The sequence below is a fragment of the Lutjanus erythropterus genome, chromosome 15 (assembly GCF_056507025.1).
Source record: "Lutjanus erythropterus isolate fLutEry1 chromosome 15, fLutEry1.hap2, whole genome shotgun sequence".
NCBI classification, from domain to species: domain Eukaryota; kingdom Metazoa; phylum Chordata; class Actinopteri; order Lutjaniformes; family Lutjanidae; genus Lutjanus; species Lutjanus erythropterus.
This window is the reverse complement of record NC_139331.1, coordinates 34,074,519-34,098,214: the sequence shown is the minus strand read 5'-3', so window position 1 is coordinate 34,098,214 and position 23,696 is coordinate 34,074,519. Positions and strand designations below refer to the sequence as shown.

The 23,696-nt window shown below is 40.7% G+C and overlaps 1 protein-coding gene across 1 annotated transcript in view; it reads left to right on the top strand.

Moving 5' to 3' along the window:
• Positions 1-21,319, top strand: part of galnt14 (UDP-N-acetyl-alpha-D-galactosamine:polypeptide N-acetylgalactosaminyltransferase 14 (GalNAc-T14)) — a 229,672-nt gene extending 208,353 nt beyond the window's left edge. The window contains exons 14-15 of the mRNA XM_084737770.1: positions 7,576-7,695; positions 20,643-21,319. Coding sequence (XP_084593896.1) covers positions 7,576-7,695; positions 20,643-20,801 — 279 coding nt within the window. The 3' untranslated portion in view covers positions 20,802-21,319. The remainder of the gene's footprint in view (positions 1-7,575; positions 7,696-20,642) is intronic.
• The last annotated feature ends 2,377 nt before the right edge of the window (positions 21,320-23,696 follow it).

Sequence of the window (23,696 nt, the reverse complement as noted above, 5' to 3'; positions counted from 1 at the left end):
GGTTTGACAGTTAACAGCACGGGAAAATATTGTAGCTCTGCCCACCGAGAGCCACACTGAAACAGATGTGTCAGGGATATAGATTCAGGGGAAGACATCCAAAGTAATGTACAGATGTTCATTCTTCTGCAGGGGCAATCTATTTGTATAAGAGCGCGATTTGTTTGTTGATGGGAAAACGCCTCATACAGAATGATGAGTCCACTGTTCGCTGGTACATAATGACACAAGTTCCCTCTGAGATAGCAGGGAGCGACGGGCAACCTCCAGCATGGATGAATAAGAGAGAAATAAAGACGAAATAAGTGATAATTAATCTGCTATCATTACAATTGTGTTTTCACAAAGTGACTTTAAGAGAATTAGGAAAACATATATAAACTAGATGACATGGTGCAGGTTTTGAAAAAATAATTCGACATTTGTGTGAAGTTTGCATTCTTGAGTTTAGGCCAAAGACGTTTCACCTTTAAAAACCACAATCTAATCAGTTCATCCTTCAGTCCAGGTGGACATTTGTGTCAAGTTTGAAGACATTTCCGTGAGGTATTCTGAATATATTGTGCTCACAAGACTAGCATGGACGAGTGGACAACCTGAAAACAATAAAGCCTCCGGCCACGGCTGTTGCCGGTGCAGAGGGATAATGAGCATATTTGACCTGAAACTTTTCTATTTCATTTTCAAAGCAGCCAGAAAAAGTGATCCACACTCGGTCAGTGCAGAATAATAGTCCACTGGTAATATAGGAGTGTGTGTGTGTGTGTGTGTGTGTGTGTGTGTGTGTGTGTGTGTGTGTGTGTGTGTGTGTGTTCTTTTGTGTGTGCATGCGTCCTGCCTTCTCTCAGCCATAATTAATACCCGTAGGATTCTCATTATTCCGTGTTTAGAGCGAGTGGGGAGGCTGTGATCCGCTCTAACAAGCCGCCTCGCGCAGAGCGAACATGTCAGCAGCTGAAATGCCTGAAGGCTGGAAAAGACCAGCCTCCGAATGAGAGGTTGCTGGTTTAAATCCCTGAACTGACAGAAAAAAAACACTCAGATGTGTGTGTGTGTGTGTGTGTGTGTGTGTGTGTGTGTGTGTGTGTGTGTGTGTGTGTGTGTGAGTGAGAAACTCTCTTACCGACTACTGTTGGAAGCTGTGCACTGGAGAGAAGCCCTGAAGGAAGGCTTTTAATCTGTTTGTTCATGTTCAGAAGACTGGTTTGAACTGAACAGCTCCCAGGTGGGGAAGTTTTTCAATGTAAATAATTAAATTAATTTTCTCTTCTGACAGTTTCTCCCTTGAAAAGTGGAAAAAAAAAGTTGTTGTTTTTTGCCCGAGTGTGCGCAAAAATATCCTCCTAATATCTCATTAAAAGATGAAATCCACATTAAAGGAAGATATTTTTTGTGTGTTTTATGGTTTTGGCCATCATTCCTGTCAAGCTGTGAGTAAAATCACTACAGTTAACTGCTGAGACCTGGTGACAAAACTACAGCAGAGTCTAACAGGGCAGCAACATGTGCCGTCAAGACCGTTCTCAACAGGAAACTGACAGCATCAGTCTTTTTTTCACACATGCTGCTGCTTTATTTTTTTCCTGACAGGGGCCTCGTGTGGCCATGTGAATATCAACCATCTTTTCCCCGGCACAAAAGTGAAAGGAGCATGATGTTTTTACATCAGTGCAAACTTGTTTGCCAGGATGAGTGAGTTGCACACAGTGTCAGACGTCGACATAGATGGTGGACGTCGCGTCTCCAACCTACAGTCAGTGTTGCCTTCTTTCAGTCATTTTCATGGTCTTTCTTGAACCTTAGCCAAATAGTAATGCTCATGAGTCATTTTTGTAACCCTCAAATGGGTCATTTTGAAACACTGACAACAACATCTTTCAGTGTACAAGTCCATCCCATACTCGCAGCCCTTAATAAAATTGTTACATCATGATGTCACCAAGTCACAGAACAAAAGGCTGGATTACAAGCGAGGGATTTCTGTTTCTGTTTTCTGTAAAAGTGAGTAGCTCCCTTTGTCGTGGACTTTGGTCTTTGTGAGAGAAGGAGAAAATCCAAAAAGCATAATTTTATCACTTCAAAATGTTAACTGACCTGGCAAGCGTGATCGGATTTTGCTGCCTGCTTCTAGTTGCATCAACAGAATAATATGTCTCTGCGTATGACGGGGATTTACCAGGAGGAAACGACAAGAAGCAATTTTCAAGCGAGGAGACAGATCTCCTGGTTCAAGAAGTTGAAGCACAAGAGTGTGCAGAACGCCTCCAAAGCAGCTTCATGTGTGAATAGTTTATTTTACATGAACGCCTGCAAAAAGCAATACAATAAGTGACATGTAACTGCTTATGTTTTACACAGAAGCACCTTGAAATTGTGTTGTACTTTATAATTCATCGTTATCATCATTGTTATACGGCTCCACTGGCTGAGGAGCAGGACAGAGGAGTGAGGAGTGAGGCAGAGGGATGATGCTGTGGAGAGAAGAGGCGAACCGATCCAATCGGTCGAAGGCGCTAGTAGTTTTTACTCCAATGCACCGAGCACAAGATAGGAAATACACCTGGCCACGCCTTCATTTCCCCTTCACTTTAGACTTCCGGCTGACGGCTGCACAGACCAGGCACAAGTGCATTTCTTATCTTGCAGACGTGATGAAAATGGCACTTGGTGCCGGTGTAAAAAAAGCAAATCCATCTGTAAGGTAGGATGTAAGGTAGGGCCCTGTGTGATCATCTGACTGCTGTGGTGTTGGACTGACATAATTTATGTCATAACTGACAGAAATAATTGCTTCATAGAGGACTTATTGATCATACTGAGAGAGGCAACAATAGAATCTAATAGCAGAACATGTGTAAGTGATCTCAAACAACCACTAACATAAAGTTTCTGGCTCCAGTCTCTCGGAAACAAAGAGAGGATTTCTTTAAATCTGCCATTTTGCTCCAGCATTCACATGCAGGGAGAAATCAATAGCAGAAGCACAGAGACCAATTTGTAAACCCACAGCAGCAGAAAACAGACCAGAAGCCTTGTAATGTCAGTCATCTAGGATTCAAATGTATTCCACCGTTCTATTAATGGGGAGTTTCGCTTAATTTAAGGGTGACAGCTGTGTACAACAGAGCAGAAATATAAGATGAAGGAGTGGGAGAGTGACGGGCACGAAATGCGACCCACCGAGCCACAAAAACATCATTCTGAGCGCAATTTGGCTCAAATGTAATGAGTGCAAAAGCATGAAGTTGTGGTTTGTTGGCTGTGAACGTGAGCGGCTCAGTCAGCTTTCTCAGAAAAAATAACGCTCGCATTCACGTCTCAGTAGACGGGGCTGCAGGTGTCAACATTATTTTGAGCCAATATGTGCTTTGTTTTTGCTCTTTATTCATCCAGGGAACGCTTCTGCTGAGCATGCAGGCTGCATCTCAGCACTGACCTGCTTCATGTTTAAACTACACAACGACTGAGCGTGTTTACCTGCAAAGCAATAACTCTGATTACACTCAGAGATCTGCTTAAAACACGGCCTCATTTCTTTAAATAGGCTTGTTTACATCATGTATTCAGTTAACATTTGGTCTGCCCCTCATCACTCCACATTTGTTTAGTATAGAAATTCATGCTAAGGCTCAGTGTGTCTGAATAAGACACTGTTTTAACTCCTGGGATATTAAATACAGCAGCACAATAAGGGAGACAGGTAGAAGGGAGGAACAGGATACAAACACAAAGACAACAAAAAGAAATTAATTTTCACACCGGCCTCGTTTGATTCAGACTTATGGACTTTTCAGTCTGATCCAAACCAAACTTATAGGTGTGAAAACTCCCTCGACTTGCCCGGCATGAATAGAGAAATTAGTCAGGAAACTCTCAGTTCATTTTTACTTTCCACAGGGCGCTGTTGGTCAGGGTTGAAGCAGGAAAAAAATGGCGTTGCAGGAACAGATTTATTTTAAAACTATGAAAACATGACCCTGGTTTTAAAAAGATTAGAATACCTGCACTTTTTGGTCCAGAAAGACAGAAAAAAGAGGCAGTCTTGGTCTGGATCAAACTTAACCCTGGTTCGGTTTGTTTCTAATGCGAAAACATTTTTTGGATGATTTGGACATTTGGACCAATTACAGGAAATTAGGACAGGATATCATCAGAGCCAGGAGAAAGAAAAGCAATGCACTCAAACAAAATGAGCCGCAGGAGCACATCGGGGACAGGAGGAGACCAGACGACTTTATTAAGAGTCACATGATATAATATCATGGACTAAGTGCTATAATTATGGTTTAAATCTACTGCTATGATGAAAATAGAAAATAAATGAATAACCTAACAAGATTGATATTAGCACATATTTGAACATAACAAATTGACTGTGTTTCTCAAACTGTGTTTACATGACAGCTTCACGACTAACGGGTTAAGACTGAACCTTCGGCGTGCGTGTGAACGCAGCAGCTGAACCCTGAGAGGCTCCTGCAGAGAAGATATATTGAGCTACAGCACCAATTAACCTCCAATGTCATTCTCTTTGCTGCAGTTCAATAAATCAATCACACGGTGAAATACGCCCTGCAGCGTTGAGTTATTCAAGATAAAACACCATACATCATCATAGAGCTGCTTTGAAAAGACCTCCCACTGTCCCCTCACCAGCCAGATCTCAGCCTCCATCACCCTCACGGGCCAATGAGCAGGTTTATAACTATATTATAAAGGTAATAATTCACAATAAATGTATTGATATGTCACTCTAAATCCAGGTTAAAAAACAGATAGGTATTATTTCCTCTTCATACATCATTATTCATCATTATTATAACCTGAAATGACTAGTTGGTTAACCGAAAAGTTGATAAACAGAAAATAAACAGCTGTAATTTTGATAATGGGTGCATGAAGTTGTTTATTAATGCAACATAAAGATATTTTATTACAAGTCCTGCATTGAAAATGTAATTTAAGTGTATTTAAGTATTATTAGCAAAAGTATGCATACTCACTCAGAAAAGTGACCCAAGTGCTATATTGAAATATGTTAGTTTATTGTATTAATATATTCAGTCACTTTGGAGATAATTGAAACTATTTTAAAGACAAAACCTGAGTAAATGTACTTTCCTCCATTTGTGACAACTTCTTAAATGTGACATTGCTGCCTTTTTTGTATTTCATATTATTGCATATTCGATATGTTCGAGTATGGCTTCTGGAAGGTCAGTCGACTAATCAGAATCAAGTATTCAACAAAGCGGTGTAATAATCATTATTAATGTGGCTATCACTGTGATAATAGCATGGCCATAATTAACGTTCAGCTATTGTTATTGCTATTATTAGAACATTCATTAACATATGTGGTCCCTCTTTTATGAATAAATGTGTGTGTGTGTGCATGTGGATGTGCTCTAGATGTGTCAAGGTGTGATTCACTTTGGTGTGACCTTTGTACTGTCTGTCCCCCGAGGGAGTAGAAAACCCTTAAACACACACACACGCACACGCACACACACACACACACACACACACACACACACACACTGGGCAGGTTGAATTTAACATGGATCCTGTTAGCTACAATAATAACCCTGACCTAGTTACACGTTCTGTGTGTGTGTGTGTGTGTGTGTGTGTGTGTGTGTGTGTGTGTGTGTGTGTGTGTGTGTGTGTGTGTGTGTGTGTTTTTGTTTCTCCTCTGAGCTTCTGTTTTCTTTCTTCACACGTTTTTCTCCTACATGATCATTAATAAATTGGGGTGGTGTTACTTTGAACCTTGACCCCCTTAAGTGTTTTCTGCCTGTGTGTGTGTGGGGAAGAGAGAGAGAGAGAGAGAGAGAGACTATAGTGTGCTACACAACTTATTTTTCTCTCTTTTCTTTTGGAAATGTGTGACACGTTATAAGACCACTTTCCAACAAATCAATGATGCGTTTTCCTTAATGACTCTTCTTTATTTCGCTCTTTGTCTGTGTCCATCAGCTCTACACTGTGAAATTTACAGTGTGATGTGAGTGCACCGGTTTGAATGGCTCTTCAGTTCTGACTATACCGTTGCCTCCTGAAACCCGGTTCCGAATAAGAACTCGGGGTATTTTAAGGTCAGTTTTTTATCGGTACTTGAAGAAACCAGCGAGCGAGATTAGCCGAGTGGAAAATATGATTTTGGTGTAATTTATGACGGTGCACGCCGCCTCTCCTCTCGGCAGTTCTCTCTGCTCTCCGTGTCTGTAGTTAACATTAACACTTGGTTCTGAATAAGGACCTTTAGTATTTGAAGCAAGTAAGTTTTGGAAAATAAAATGTGCCAAAGTTATTTCAGTGTAAAATTATGTTTAATCAATGTTTGATATCCTCCGCTGGGTTGAACTATCCTTTTAAACAGCATTATAATAAACATAATATAAGCCGCACACGCTGCATGCAACTTGTTCGTCGCTGCAGTTTCTGAGGATGAAAAGTAGGCCGTGTCTGACCGAACAGTCATTTGTTGATTTCAAAGTCATTATATTGAACCGAGACAGATTCCAGATTCTGTTTGCGTTCAGAAGCCGCTGCTGAGCACAGCAGACGACTTGCACCATGCACGCTTCAATGTTCAACATAGTCAGCCTAATAAGATTAATGATCACTAAAAGTTAAAAAGTAAAACTCTCACTCACTTGGTGTGAGGCTTCAGATGGATTCTTCTGGACATTTTGTCCGTCTTTCTTCAGTGAGGGGTGCTTTCTGGCACCGCCAACTGCTGAAGGTAAATCCATCATGTGCTGCCGAAATTTTGTCTGAGATTCCAAATATTGCAGCAAACCTCCGGCGCGTTTTATCCCTCCAGCGCAGCGCACAATTTGCATCTTCATTTTTTGATATCTTGAAGTATTTCCACACAAAGCCGGTGGCAGACATCACGTTGTGTGTCTAATTCAGATGGTGGAGCCACATGTTACTGGATTAAGTGCCTTAATGATCAGAGGTGTTTGAATTCATGGCACTTTGTGCTTGTCAGCCAATTAATTAAAGCACTCGGTGTGCTTGACTGGTAACACATAAGAGCAACAAAACACACACTATCCTGCATGAAAATGAAATCTTAAGACTGATAGAGCACATGCTTTATTTTATTTTCCTTTCAAATGCTGATTATATTTATTAGTCTATGGCTATTTTAAACCTGCATTTTTTCCTGCTTTGCCTTAAGATTGGGGGGTCGCTGCAACCCCAACTTGAGTTTAAATTAGTCGCATAAACCATACATGGGTTTACTAAGAGGTTAGAAATGATTATGAGATGTTCATCAATGACATAAAGGTGTAGTGTGCATTTGTATGCTAATTTCAGATGTCAAATTCTTATTTGCAAAAAGGTAAAGTACCAATAAAATGAAATTAAGTAAATGTCACTTTGCTACGTTTCTCACTTCTCCCCGATTGACTTTATCTCCATGACCGCTTATCAGAAACAAAACCAAAGCCAAAGCAGCACTCGAAAATGTCAATTTTCAAACACCCAACTGACAACATTTGAAACAGTGAAATGATAAAGACAAATCATGTTTTTTTTTTCCTCTTTTTCTGTCTCCAGGAGTGGGTGTACACACACGGGCAGCAGATCCGACAACAGCAGCACTGTCTGTCTCTGTCCACCACCTTCCCCGCCTCCCAGGTTCTGCTGCTGCCCTGCAACATGGCCGACGGCAAGCAGGTCTGCACACACACACACGCACACACACAGATGGATGCACACATTTCAGGTGGTGCATGTGTAGCTGCAGGCGAGCCATTACCGTATATCATATGGCTGATAAATTAATCTGAATGTTAATTAATCTAAAGCTGAATTTGTCTAAAGATGATCATTACACACACGCAGACACACACATCCAGGCTGCAGGGGAAGATGCTTGACACTTTTTTGGACAGGCAGCTTGCAATACTCTTAACGCACACACACATCCACACACACGTGCGCGCGCACACACACACACACACACACACACACACACACACACACACACACACACACACGCACTTGTCATTACCTGACCACTGGGCACCTTGACGGCGTCCCAGAAGCCCCTGCAGCAGAGTACAACCTGACAACCAATAAATCACCTGAGAGAGAGAAAGAGGGGCAGAGAGGAAGGAGAGGAGGAGAGGCACAACGGGTGGAAAGGTGAAGCAAGACAGACAAAAGAGGAGAAAGAGGGAAAAGGAGGGACGGTGAGGGAGAAGGGGGTAAGGGGAAGGAGGAGGGTAAGTCGAGGGAGGGAGAGAGGAAGCGGAAGATTAGTTCATTACACCTCACCAACTGTTCACTCTGCATGGAAAAATGTGCTGAAGTGTGTGTGTGTGTGTGTGTGTGTGTTTCTGTAAATCCCATCTGTATTCTTGCAACATAAAAACAAATCTACTGCATATGTCGGATGATATGATCAGATGTGAAAAAAGTGTGCACATATTTCTACTCATGCATGTGTCATTCACGTTTGTCACTGCTTATAAAATAAGATGTACCTTTTTTGACCCCTGCAGAAATTTGATTTATAGATCATGAGATACGTTGTGTGTGTATGTGTGACTGTGTCACCAGTGAGGCTGGAGATACTGAAGCACAAAGTGGTGTTACAAGACTGGATAGATCGGCACCAGCTAGTTAGCATGCTAGCTTCAATAGATATCTCTGCAACACCATACATGTACATCTTTGACATAATGTCAAAACTGATGTATTTCTTCCCATTCTGTTGATAATTATAGTTAATTTTGAATGTTTTAAACTAAAATAGTTAAATATGAAGCTACAGCAAGAACATGGCTAGCTTAGCTTAGCATAAAGACTAGGAGCATGGGGAAGAAGCTTACTAATTAATAAGATAAATCTGTACAAAAAAACAAAAGTGTAACAATGATAAATAATTTTACAGGGTTATGTGTGGGACAATTTCTTGGAGTCTGCTGCTTGGCTGAGAGGCTACAGTGTCAACAAGAGGTCAGTTTTCCTGGCCAAGAAAGAGTCCAGACAATGATGTATTAAAGGGTAACTCTGGTATTTTTTAACCAGGACTCTATTTCCCCATGTGTCTAGTGGTCAAAACAAACTCTTAATGCACCATGTTAGATGTCAAAATTTTGGGAGAGGAGCGAGAGGGAGGTTGCATTTTATATAGCAGTGGATGGGTTTACATTGAAGTGACATGGAAAGTGTGGTGTGTCTCTTTCTTTCAGCCGCTAACAGGTAGCGTGCTCGTCTACATGAGTCGCAGAGGGGCGGCAAGAAATCACTGATATGCGATGATTTGGAAATATTGTTTGTTCACATTTATGACATTATGCTCAAGGACCTTGTTGTGGTTGCAGGGATTCAAAATTTTTGAAAAACCCCGAAAAACATATGTTAAGTTGTTTTATTTACCTGCTGGTTGATGCTGCAAGTCATCAACAACTGCTAGGCTAAAAATGACTGCATGACTGAATGTAAATTATTGAAAAAATTTGCAAGTTTAGACTTATCGTCCTGTTTCCTTGTTAAGTTTGTACAGTTAGGTGAACACAGGATGCTCGGTTACAATACTATTACACTATGTGCATCTCAAAGAAAAAGCTTTGTGATAAAACTTTGCAAATATTCAAAACTTCTGCAGTTGTGGAGGCATTTCAGTGGGTGCTTCATCATCTGTTGCCTGGTGGAGATCTGCTTTGTACTGAGTGACCTCTTCTAGTTTTGTATTATTCCTATTTGATCTATGAGTCATCAGTGACGGGTGGGAAATATAAAGTGGCCAGAGAGAAAGAGACGATAGAAATGAATACAAAGGGATCAGGAAAGAAGGAATGAAAATGGAGGTAAGTAAAGAGAGAAAGTAGAGGAAAAGGGAGTGGTTGGAAAGGAAATGAAAATGAGGAAGGAAAGAATGACATGATGATGAGGAACAAAGGGGAGGGGAAGAGAGATACAGGGAGAAGAGAGGAGAAAAGAGAGGAGGAGGAAAAGAGGGGAAAAGTAAAGTCCCAAACAAACTGGAATGCGTCACATAACACATCATTTCCGCCCCCTGAGCACACGGCGAATCCACAGCAGCACGTCATCATGACGTCAAAGCCAAGTAAGAAGTATAATACATCAAACATATTGAATGTGGATTCAGGAGTCTTTTGTGTGTTATTTCTCCTGATTTCTCACCTGAAGAGTCAGCTCTGCCTCTACAATAGCGAAACTGGGTATGGATATTTTTATGCTCAGGAATAAGTTCCCCTGTGGCACCAACAACACCACAGAAGAAGAAGTGTTATCGTCACTTAAGACAAGACGTGGAGGCGCACTAGACACGACAGACATGTCAGGGGAGAGAATCAGGAAGAAAACAGCGCTGTTTTTCTGGAGTCTCATCCAGCGTCAGTGATGAAAATTAGAACAGAATTCTGTCCCACCGCGTGTCTGACACTGTAAACCACCGCCAGAGTGGAGTAAAGACAGGAAGTGACCAAAACAGAGGTGGAAGAAACAAAAAGAAGGACGAGGAGAAGGAAGGAAAGAAGTAAGGAAGTAACCAAAAACAAAGGAGGGAAATCAAGATGATAGGTAGGAGACAAAGAAGGAAGAATTAAAGAAAAGAAGGTAGTTAGGAAGGAAGGAAGGAAGGAAGTTGTTAGGAAGAAATGAAGGGAGGCAGAAAGAAAGGAAAGACAGGAAGGAAGGGAAGGAAGAAGGAAAAGGAAAGGGGAAAAAGAAATGAAGCTGGGAAGAAAGGAAGGGAGGCAGACAGAAAGGGAAGACAGGAAGGGGGGAAGTGAAAGAAAGGAAGAAAGGAACAAAGACAGGAAACATGGAAGGAAGAAAGGTGGGAATGAAGAAAGAGTGAAGGAAGGATGACTGGGATGGCAGGAAGAAAGAAAGAAAGAGAGAAAGGGAAGGAAGGAAGGAAGAAAATAAGAAAAGAGGGTAGCTAGAAAGAAAAAAAATATGTTGGAAGAAGGGGAGAAAGAATAAAATAAAGTAGATCAGGAAGGATGACAGGAATGAAGAATGAATTTAAAGACAGAAAGAAAGGAGGAAGGGAACAAGAAAAGGAAGCATGAATGAAGGGAAGGAAGGGAAGTGAGCCGAGAAGAAAAGAAGGTAGGTAGGAAGAAGGGAAGAAAGAAAGAAATGATATAATGAGAGAGGGAGACAACGAAGGAACGAAAAAAGAAAGAGCCAGAGAGAGCTGAGTTGTGTGACTAGTAAATGAGGGAGTTGTACACAACACCCACACACACAAACACACACACACACACACACACACACACACACACACACACACACACACACACACACACACACACACACACACTTGTGTTCATCTCACACAGACAGGTGTTATATAGCTGGAGGAGATACAGTTCAGTCCTGTTATATATATATCAGATACCAGCCTGTTAAATTAACTGTCTAAAAAAATGTAGTACACACACACACACACACACACACACACACACACACACACACACACACACACACACAGAGCAATCTGTGTGTACTTGTTGTGTATTTTTTGTGTTTTTATATTCTAGCTGAACCACTGAAGCACATCGCTGTCATGTAACTGAAACTAGTAAACCTCTGTACCAACACACACACACACACACACACACACACACACACACACACACACACACACACACACACACACACTTAGATGTCCCAGTAGTGTGTGTGTGTGTATCAGAAGGCAGGAAGTAGAGCGATGATAGCTAATTAGAACGAAGATCCGCTGGAGAAACAGCCCAGATCTGACTGGTAGAGAGACACTGACACACACTGCTGAGAGGGTGAGGTTAAATTAAGGATAGAGAGACGGGTGGGGGGTGATGGGACGAGAGAAAGACTGAGGAAGACAGAAAAAGAGACAGGAAGTGGTGAAGCAGGAGAACTAAACCGACCACGACAGAGAGACAGAGGGGGGGAGACAGACAGAGTGAAAGAGGGAACAGAGATAAAGAAATAAAGTAAAAGTGAAAAATAGACTGTTCAGCATGTGTGGAAATATGCAGCTGTAACAGTCCAGACAAGGAGTAGAGTTGAGAGAGTTGCAGCCAGTATCCACTTATTGGAGCTGATAATAGCCTACAGTCTGTTGCAAACACTTTATAGTCAAGGCGTATGAATTATGATACATTTATACATGGCTATGTGCATGAAAAAGCATGAATTCAGTCATGTTAGACTTCATGAAATATAATAAGTGAACAAGAATTAAGTCTCTCATGTGTGACTTCACGCAAGAGTGATACTTTAAGTGAACAGTGACCAGTTTTCAAATGGAAAAAGCAACTGAAAAACATGCATGCATGAAGTCATGTATGAATTCACGATAATTCATGCATCCTTACTCTAAATTGTTCCCCACATTCTTCCAACTATATATATTACACTAGACCCTAGATTCAGGTGAGGAAAAAATGAAAGAAACCTCAGGAAGAACAACAGAAGAGGGATCTTTCTCCCAGGATGGACAGATATGTAATAAATGTTGTGTGTACACATTGAACCAACATAGTGAAGTTAAAGTATGGACAATTAGGATGACATCATTATAGGTGGATTTTATGAAGAGTATAGATCTGGGAGGATGTCGAGCACTACTACCCAAGCAAACACCATTTTCTGAGCCCTGTATTCTCACTAACGCTGGGACGACATGCGTGACATTTAAGGCTTTCGAGATCGTCACCATGTCAAATTAGGTGGTCACGGTGTCTTAAATTCCTGGTGTGACTTGGCATGTCAAAGTGGGTGAGCCCTGTCCAGTCTTAGCTTGTTATCTTTCTCAACCTACGTGGCATGCAGATACAATCAGACAGGAGGAGACAGACTTCTGGGATCAGAAATGTCAACAATCATGCCGTCACAGAGCATGGAGGCAGAAAGAGGAGGCAAGACAGTCAAACATGTCGGTCTTTCTGTCCTCTTGAGGAGTCTGCTCAGTACTTGTTTTCGTTGCTGACACCACGTGTCCGTCGGATCAGGCCAAACTTTAAGTCAGACTGCGATATAACAGGACTGAAAAGATATATTAATTAAAATGTTTTGCAGGAATAGCAGCAGCAGTCTTATTTTTGTCACCAGAAAGACAATGTGAAATATGTGCGTCATGAAGAAGGTTTGTCAGCAAAAACTATGACAAAAATATCAGGTGACAACTATTTTCACAACAAAAACAAGACAAAAACAAAAAAAAGTATCCCTCACAAAACAAGAACTAAGACAAAATGTATTGTTTTCATCAATGAATAGTGGATGAATGGACAAATCAACTAATTTATGCAAAAGCTTCAGCGACTGCATGTGTCTGCAGCATCACACAACAGTTTCCTTTGTTGCCAAGAACATCTCTTGTTCAGAAGCTGATGCACTGCTGTTAATAAGATGCAAAACTGCATCAATCAATCAAGTGCTGTGGATGTAACATTAGCATTAGTTTCAGTCAGATGTCTTTTGTGTTGCTATCAGAAGAAGTAATTCAGTTGAAGGATTAATGTCAGCCTTTTAAAACTTTGCTGAAGGATTATCAGTACATTATCCAGCATTGTAGTGTCTCCTCTCAAGATAAACCCGGACAGTGAACAGTGGTTTTGGTGAATAAGTGAGTGAATTCAGCTTCCTAATGAGAGAACAGGTAGCTGTGGTAATGCAACTTACATGCATGAAGAACAGAGTGAGAGGTTCTGTTCAGGTTTGGATGATAAATGGATTTACTGTGGAGAGCCAGTCTGTTGTATTACTGCAAAGCAGAGTCACATGGACACTTGTCTGCTTGTCTGTAAACAAGCAAAACAGTGCCTTTCCAACTAACCTTGTGATAGAGGAATACACCTGTAACCGTGGCAACTGTGCAAAACAAAGAGGGCGACAGCTGTAGCTTCAAAATTCTTAGAATGAGATGCACAAAATAAAAAGTGTGTGGCAAACGATGAGAAAGAACAAAACTTACAAAAATCTAATTTGACTAAAACTAATATCATTTTTTTTTGTTTTACAGAAATGAAAAAATCAAAATAAACACCAGTGTAAAATGTTTTGACTCCTAAATCATAGAGATAAGTTTGGTTGGTAAGTCTAGATTTACAGTTACCACTAAAGTCAGAGTTTGTGGTGCATTGAGGTGTGTTTTCCTGTTACTGAAGATCAGATACTCATTTTACAGATGAGCCACTTATTTTACAAGTGATTCTTTGTGTTGGTTTTCAGCAGCAAGTGAGTGTAAACAGACTTGGGTGAGCAATAGTTTTTGGAGCGGGGTTGCATGAGGGACTTGCAGTGTATTACAACAGATGGTGGTCGACATGCCCCGAGTCTGGAGAAGCAGCAGGGGAACCGGTGTAGCACCAGTGTGAACAGCAGCAAAACATACTGTAGCCACCTAAAAAAATCTGATTAAATCTACTCTGTGTTTTACATATTTTCACCAGTTAACGTTGCTGTCAGACAGACTTTTCTGAGGGGAAACGACCGTTATGTAAAATAAATTTCACTCTCTCCAAAGTGACCAGACTCCTTTTGCAAAACAGTAATTTTACCTCTCAGAACAAGGGAGTTTCTGCTCTGCAGCTGCCTCAATCAGTTTGTTTGTGTGTCTTTGATGAACCCGAATGAACCCTTTAAAACACTGAAGTCACACAAAAAAACAATGCAGTGCTAGGACAGAAACTACTGTGCTCTGTATAGTAAAATTACAGATTTTGGCAATGGAGAGAGCAATTTTAGACGTATATACTGACTATTTCTCATTGGAAAAGCCTGTCTGACAGCAAGGTAAAGTAGTGAAACTATTCTAAATATGGCTCAGACTTAAAGGTAGAATAAGTGAGACTTGGCCAAACTGTTCGGAAATGTGCCAGAAAGATATCAGGACATTAAATACCGATGTTTGGGTCGGTAAAGCGTCATGAGCACAGCAAAATAATGAGAAAAATAAGGAAATACACACAGAGGGTCAGGTTCTCTGCATGTACAGTCACCACCACACAGTTAGAGTGGGTCAAGTGATGACTGAAAGGGATTATTTTTACATGAATCTAGACATTTTTTTTTTTTTTCAAATAAAATATTGCATATTATTAACCTGACACACCAGATGGTTTCTTAAACAGAATCATCTGGGAAATCTGTTCAGAAACTGTGGAAAAGGACAGGCACTCTCAAAAGACACTTGGTAGGTGATCGGGTGAACCGTCTGTCTGTTTTACTTCAGCCAGACAGTTCAAACTCTTGCTGAAGCCTTTCGGGAGAAGAGAGAAAACATGGAGAGAACCTTCAGTGTTGTTCTTTGCTCTTCTCAATGAAGAAATACTCTCCAGTTCTTATATAACTGATGCTATCACAGTATCTATGCCAACCTCTTCAGGAGCTGCCATTGTTTGTTCGAGACGAGTTGTTTCCATCTTGCTCCACCACTATGGGATAACTTGAACCCTGGGAAGATGGATTCTCGTGTGATCTCAAGATCCAGCTGCCTCGCTACCTTTAAACTGATGTTAAGGGTCTAAAATAATAATGATATTTTGCTGCTGACCCTCCAAACCGGGAGCGTGCCAACCACCATCTACTGTCCAAAAATCTAAACTACCCCTTTCAGCAAATCAACAAGGAAATCAAATCCCAAACCCGCGGAATTCCCCTTAAGTAGGAAAGCCAAGAAGTAGTCATGAAATTTTAATACACACAAAAGCCCCATAGGAGGGGATTTCAAGTCTGTCTCTGTTCAGCCAGTGATGGCCTCAGCCCAGTGCATCCTGGGTGAAGCTCCCGTCACCCCTCCATCACCCCGGAAAGGAACAACTTATTTAAAAGAGTGTAAAGAAGACGACAGATGCAAAGTGTTATTCCCACAGGCCGACGTCAGCAGTGCTGCAGTAGTCAGTAATGAGGAGAATACTAATTGATTTACTTTTAATTATCCCTCTGTCTTTTTTTTCCTTTCAATTAAAAAGCTCCGTGGCCCGTTTCTACAACGTGATGAGCGTGTCATCTTGACAACGCCACAATAGACCCACAATGCAACTCTTCAGAACAAAGCCTGTGTGTGTGTGTGTGTGTGTTGTTACAAGGCCTTACGAGATCAAGATACATGACAGCGATACGCTTCAGAGGCCCTGCAAACACAATGTGGCCGCTCCCTGCCAATATACACACTGACACAAAGATATAAACACACATACACACAGATAAATGTGCATACTCAAATTACACACATACAGATCTTGTTTTTCATCTCTTTTTTCTTCTTTCTCTCCTCCTTTGTCTGTCAATCTTTGCCCTCTCCCTTTCTGTGATGACGGGCTTTCAGAGCCACAGCTGGATAAAAGCCTCTTTTCATGTCTGATCATATCTGCCGCTTTGTTTTTCCAGCTAAAGAATTCAGCTATGAATAATGCACACACACTCTCTCTCTCTCTCTCACACACACACATACACACACACACGCAAACAGAAAATAAAAGACACACACATTCTCACATCAAACCAAACACACGCTCTGCCGAGTGTCTGTTTGGTCCGAGAACCGCTGGATCAAAGCAAAAAGTCAGCAGAGGGCTCCATCTAGTGGTGACCGATGAGAACCACCGGCAGTAAATTTTCATGCCCACATTAATCAGGACAGTATATTAAACAGACATGATTGGGTGTAGACCAGCTGGTGGACAAAATCAATCGTAGCTCCTGTCAACATGTTGAAGTTTATTTCTGTATCGGAAAAATGTGACCCACTTTGGACTTCAGTGTCTGCTACAATGTCATGAAAATGAATGTCATAATAATTAATACAGCTGCACTTGTACCAAACTAAAGGTTGTTTTCAAGGTACCTTTCTTTATTAGTATCCCAATTATCAAGGTGTCAATGTTATTTATTATCATTACAAATGAGAGTTCTAGTTCCTTCATGCTACACACACATATGACACATATAGAGATAATTAAATTCTAAATCTAAAATAATATAAAACAAAATATACTGTTATTTACATATATACATATACACATATAAGCCAAGAAAATAATGATGACTATAATTTTATTTATGTAGTACTTTTCAAGCATAAGCTCAAACTGTTTTCCATATTACAGAACCCTCTGCTCCGTATAGAAACTCGGAAATTTAGAGCACATAATTAAGTGGCACTGAGCCCATACATAACCAGATGGAAGTGCAAGTGCAGAACAAAAGAAATACATTCATACATACATTAGTAAAATATGGATATCTAAAAAAAAGGGGAAAAAAAGAACAAACTCTGCAATTTAAAACAGATAAAAGTGCCAGATGAATGTAAAAACACTAAAATGATGCTACTGAGACAGGCACAATTAAAATATGTTATTTGTTAAAAACTGAACACAGCAAAATGTTAACATAAAGAGGAAATATGAATTAAGGGCCAATAAGGAAGCACTTATAAGCTGCAGTGGAGTCTGCTGATCTCCCACTGAGGGGAAAGCTGTTCCAAGGCTAAGGGGCCGTAACTGAAAATGCATGATCACCCATGCTTTAATTTTATTTATTTGACAGAGACAATGCACAGCTCCTTTGCTGCACCAGAGTTAGCTATAAGCTAATTTTCATCCGTAGTCCCTTGGCAGGAAACAGAGAATAACATCTCTGCTAAACAAACCTAACACTGTTATATGAAAACACAATTATGAGACAGAGCATATTCACGATACAACAGCTGCAGCAATAACAATAACAAGATTTCACAACGTTAAGACACCGCAACAACCACTGCAGTGATGCTAAAATTGGAGAGATATGACAGGACCTTCTAGATTTAGACAGTAATCTGGCTGCTGAGTTCTGGATGAGCTGTAGTTGTGAGACTGAGTGGGAGTTTAAGCAAGTAATAAAGAGAGGATGAGTGTGTGTCAGAAGTTACTCCAAGTTTCTTTGCTACGGATTTAACATTGTCAGCAAGTGAACCAAGGGAGGACTGTGTCTGTAATTTGTGATGTTCTGGACCAAAGATCAGAACCTCTGTTTTATTACGTGCACATGTTAAATCTAGTGAATCGTTTGAATTTCCAACAGGTTGAATGTAAACAGCAGCAACAAGATGGTGATGCTAATATGATCAACATCTTCCCATTCAAACTTCAACCTCAAGGAAACACTCTCCATCAACCTTTAGAGCATTTTGGTACGAAGTAACAGAGTCCTCCTGTTGGCGTCTTGTGTTTTGTGTCCTGTCAGCTCAGAAATGGTCTGCCCATCAAGTGCAATAGCTGTTGTAGTGGAGGAGTTCTCTGTAAGATGTGGTCCCAACAGTTTCATTTTCATTTTGCCAACCAGACATCAGCCAGGAGCAGCTTTAAATCCAAATGAAATTAGCATGACTCGTATCCCCATTCACCTCCACTCCTCCTGGGGTGGTCCACGGCGGTGCATCCAGTTGATCTGACTGGGTGGTGAAAGATGCCATTTACATTATTGATTTTCTCAAGGTCTGCTGCACTTTAATCCAAACTCAATGCTTCCTTTTCCAGTGCCTTCAAGTATATGCCTATCATAGGTGATTTGTGTTTCAGCATTAAAGCCAAAAAAATAACAGATAAGAAGAGAAAAATATCAAACTTTGAATCACTTATAGTAGATTTGATATTTTTGCATACATACATTCAGCAAACTTAAATCAATATCAGAATGACCTTAAATTATCTATTTATCTACCCTGCACTTTCATTCCAACACATTAAACTCCAAAAAATAAGGGTATGAAAACATTTCACATTCTCTGCAAGATAAAAATTAAAACAAACGTAGAAGCTATCTTAAAATGCACTATCCAGGTTCTTAACATCTGATATGCCGTCCATGTTCTTTGCCACCAGAAACAGTACCATGCTGATTCTGGGAAAATGTGTCTTTGACTGTCTACCAATTCATATGCCTGCTGCGGGAAATACTTAATTATCCCTTCACAAAATGATTTTCCTGGAGTGATAACATTTCGCTGTTTCAACTACTGTCTTTTGTCAAGACTTCACATGCAATGGCATGTAGATAACTGGAAATTTACTTTAGATTTGTGTGCAGTGGATTCAATCTTCACCACTGCTCGTCAGTTGATTCATTTTAATTGATGAGCAGAGTCAAAAGGCATATTCCTTAATAAACCTGTTTTTATTCATTTGGAACTACGTACAATTTAGGCCATGTCCTCTATAATTAATCCTCACAAGAGTTGTGATGTTAATGAATGATTACTCTGATTAAACAGAGAGTTGTGTTGTGTTTCTGAACTGTTGTAATGTCCTTTTTCTTGTCCTTGCTATATATTACAGACCGTCTTGGTAACTTAAAGGTAATTTAGGTTTATTCCATCCATCCCTTGTTCGGGGCTGGGTCACAGTTGCAGTAGGCTAAGCAGGGTATTACAGACGTCCCTCTCCCCAGCAACACTGTCAAGTTCCTCCTTGACTATTTCCAAAGCATTCCCCAGGCCAGATGAGATATGTAATCTCTCCAGCAAGTCCTGGGTCTACCCCGGTGTGTCCTCACAGTTGGACTTTTCAAAAAAACCTCTAAAGAGCAAAGGCATCCTAATCAGATGCCCGAACCGCCTCAACTGGCTACTTTTAATGCAAAAGAGCAGGGGTTCTACTTCGACTTCCTTCCTGATGTCCAAGCTCCTCACCTTATCTCTAAGGATGAGCCTGGCCACCATCTGGAGCAAACTAGTTGTGGCCACTGATATCTGTAACCTCATTCTTTTGGTCATTACCCAAAGCTTGCGACCAAGTGACGGTTGGAACGTAGATCAACTGGTAAATTGAAAGATTTGCCTTCCAGTTCAGCTCCCTCTGGTACAAAGCCCACCTGTCAATCTCGCACAACCATTTTACTCATGAACAAGACCCCGAGATACTTTAACCCCTTCGTCTGGAGCAGGAACTCAATTTCAACCTGGAACAAGCAATCTAACCTGGTGTATTTCCCATAAATGTGGCCACTGTGGCTCTCAGGTCTTGCTAACTTTCAACTGGCCACCTCTGTTGTAGAGACTCAGGGAAATGAGGACTTGAACAAAACAACATATGTCTGGACGAGCTTTGCGAGCCTTCTGCATTTAAATTCAAATGCTTGTCTCTGTCATGGAAAATGAACACAAAAAAGAAGCCAAAGGGTGTAGCCTCAAGACATTTTGTTCTTTCTTTGTAAGCAAGAAAGTGTGACTTTCAATCTCATTGCATGTCCTGACACATTAATATGTCTCTGCGTTTTACACCTTGGTCGCACAGTCCTGTACCTGCCCTGCAGAGCATGACTGAAGACCTTTGCAGAGATGTCTCGGCTGACTGCAGGTTTCAGCATTGATACCATCCTCCAAGCAGCACCTCAATAAAAAAATCTACTTTAACTGCTGTTCTGCATGCTGCAGTAATTCCTCCTTCTTCTACAGTACAGTTTTAGGATCAACTAAGAGCAAAAACAGCTATAAAAATCTTAATAAGGGCTATTTGTTGGTTTGATGTTTGCTAAACTGAACAAGAAACTCCTAACCTTTTGGAAATGTCTTGTTTAGTTAACGTGGATTGTATGTGGCCCTTTCACCTCTACAAAGAAAAATGTTTTTCTTTTCTTGACCTTTTTTTTGTTTGTTTTTCTGCCTCCAGCGCTGGCAGAAGTCGGGGACTCACCTGGAGCACCTCGTGTCTCGGTTCTGTCTGGACTCGGAGATGGCTCTGGACGGGATGGACTCTTCTCGAATGCTGGTTATCAGCCCCTGTGAACTGAGTGCGTACACACAGAGATGGGAAGTCCCCTTCTCCTGACCCCTAACCCAGTGACCTCTTCACCTCCCCCCCAAAAAAAAACAAAAAAAAAACTGCCCCTTCACCCATTCTCAGCCTCAAAGACCTGGGCAGAGGACAGCTACTCTGACAGACTGAAGATGCATGAGCTCATCAAGTCAAGGAGCTGCGTTGAAGGCAGCAGAATGGAAAGTTTATAAAGACTTTTTGATGCCTCTTCACTGTTCATCATGAGAAGAGATCAGGAGCGGATCTGTCAGATCTGGATCAAACCGTCGCTAAAGGCAGAGACACATCAGAAATGTCTAGTTTGTTTTGTATGGCGATTAAAGTGTGTATGTTTGAGGCTGTTGAGAAGTTTGGGGAAGAGTCAAACCAAGTGCACCTTAAAACCCTGACCTGTCAAAGATTTGAGTTGGACAGAAACTTTGCTTGAGGAAAAAGAATATCAAAGAATGTGTCTTGTAATCTTTTGCAATGAAAGTGTTTGTTTTAAAGGATGTTCAAGAATTCAGAAATTAAAACCAAGCACAACTTGAGCTTTTAGTTTACTTCGTCATTGTCTTTACTGTGGTAGGAGCATGACAAATCCATTCTCACTGGGAACTCAGTCAAGTTAAACCTGACTTATTGTTTTGCTTTTTCTAAAGTGAATCGAAGCACGGAAGAATCTCTTCTTGCTCTAAGCACACAATCCCAATTTACTAAAAGTAGCTTATGAAAGTAGCTGGATAACTGCACAGAATAAAAGCTCCTCAAATCTGGAAACTGACATTATCGACTTGGTAACCCGAGTAAAATGATGACAGAACCATGAGATCTAACACTGGTAAGTCCGTATTAGTTTGGATTGAGTCCTCACGCTTTACCGTTTGGGATAATACTCTTAAAATTATATGTTTAACTATCCTGTATCCAGAGAATTCTTCACACTGATTTTACTGGCTGTTTAAATGACAATAAGCTCCCTGTAAGACGTTTGTGTCACACCATTGCTCCGACAGTCCACTATTCTCAAGTCAAAAAAATGTCCCATTGGACCAAAAGCCCATTTGTGTTGTTATCTTGAAAAAAAAGCTCATTGCTCCAAAGGCCCATTTATCAGAACTTCCATACATAACTGAAGTTTCACTGACACGCTTATTTTAACCTAAACCATGATCTTTTCCCAAACCTGAACAAACTGCGTTTCACAACACTAACCATGTGTTTATTACTATTACCATGACAACGAAGACGACCCGACTACCAAATTTCACCAGAGTATTGTTCCCCTTACAACAACATGTCAAAAAGCACTCAGATATTAGTACAAAAAAAGTGTGTACTATCAGAAAAATGGACCTTTGACGTGGTAGGCTGTTGTTTTGGGATAACAGGCTGTCAGACAAATAAGCTTTCAGTCCAATGGGACAATTTTCAGACTACTGGGGTTCTGGAATAACAGGCCATCTCAACAATGCTCTGTCCCTAAAGACTCTTTGATATGCATGTGGATACAGACTGAGCCTTCTGTCCGTACTCTGCGTTCACGTCGCTGGTGTTTGTCCACGTTTTCTGACAGCTTACAGATGCAGACAAAATGGAGCAGTATCACCAGTGGTTGTGGGGAATAGTTCAAGCGAGACACGACCACAGGACACACGTTGTAATGTATTTAATGGCCGGACATTAAAACATTTGCCTACCACAGCTCCCTTGCCCATGTTAGCACAATAGATCAGAGGAGGGAGGAGAAAAGAAGACACTGGAGGGCAGAACCAACAAGGGCACACAAAACCTGGATTTTTGAACAAGTTAGCAGGTCATAGCTCAGCTACTGGTGCAAAGACAGATGACATGACTTAGTAAAACAGGACAGAAAAGGGCTACAGGTGTACAAAGAGACAAAGACACAATGAAAAGTAACAAAGAGGACAGCATGTATGCAGCACATCTCATACTTTCTGCTACTGTGAAGGACAATCCACAGATTTTTTCAGTCTTGTTCATGTTATCTGTTGCCTCAAGTTGCTGCAGCTGCTTCACCCCAACCCCGCTGTGCATGTAGGAATCTTTTTACACGAGTTCTTTTGTTTGTTTTGTTTTGTTTTTTCCACGTGAACTTTATTAAAAACTGGGGGGAAAGCTGTACTCACTCGCTCTAAAAGTCCTTATGACACCTGTTAGCATCATTCATGTTTTTTGTGCAAGTCTGGAGGATTTTGACCCTACTTGGGTTTTACTTTACAGCTAAAACTAAGCCAACTTTTTCTTGCTCACATACCTGAGATTGTTTTTTTTATTTCTGAGCACAATGTCGGGATGTTCTTTTGACAGACTGCAGCTGCTGTGGAGATCAAACCTGGGACGCTCCACTCACGAGACCAGCAGAGTGAAAACACAAATCAAGTTCACGCAGACCAACAAATGTTCAAGTTATCGTCTTGAAACTTCCCTAACAATTGCTTTTCAGGAATAGCAGACGGTTTTTCAGATGATGGATTTCTAATTTTGGAAACAAACTCACCACATACTGTGTCCCAGTTTCCTGTGTGTTTGATGTCATCCACTTCATCATTTTGATATCCTGTTTCACTCCTGAATAAAGGTTTTATAATGGCTGTTTCTTTTTTTATTGAAATTTCTGTGATGTTTACATGCACGTTTGACATCAACTTTTTTTTCTTTATATTATTTAATTACCCTTTTCATTGCTACTTTTAACAAATAAGTCTATTACTACGGCTGTGAATAATATGACCTTTACTGCAGCTACTTCAAATACCAAAACTTGAAATATTATTAATAGTATACCTTCTTGATAAAGAGTAAGATCCTTTTTTTTTTAACCTGAAACAGACAGTTTGTTGTTAAACCCACCAGACTCCATTTACATATACAGTAATTTTACCTCTCTGGTCTGCTGCGGCCTCA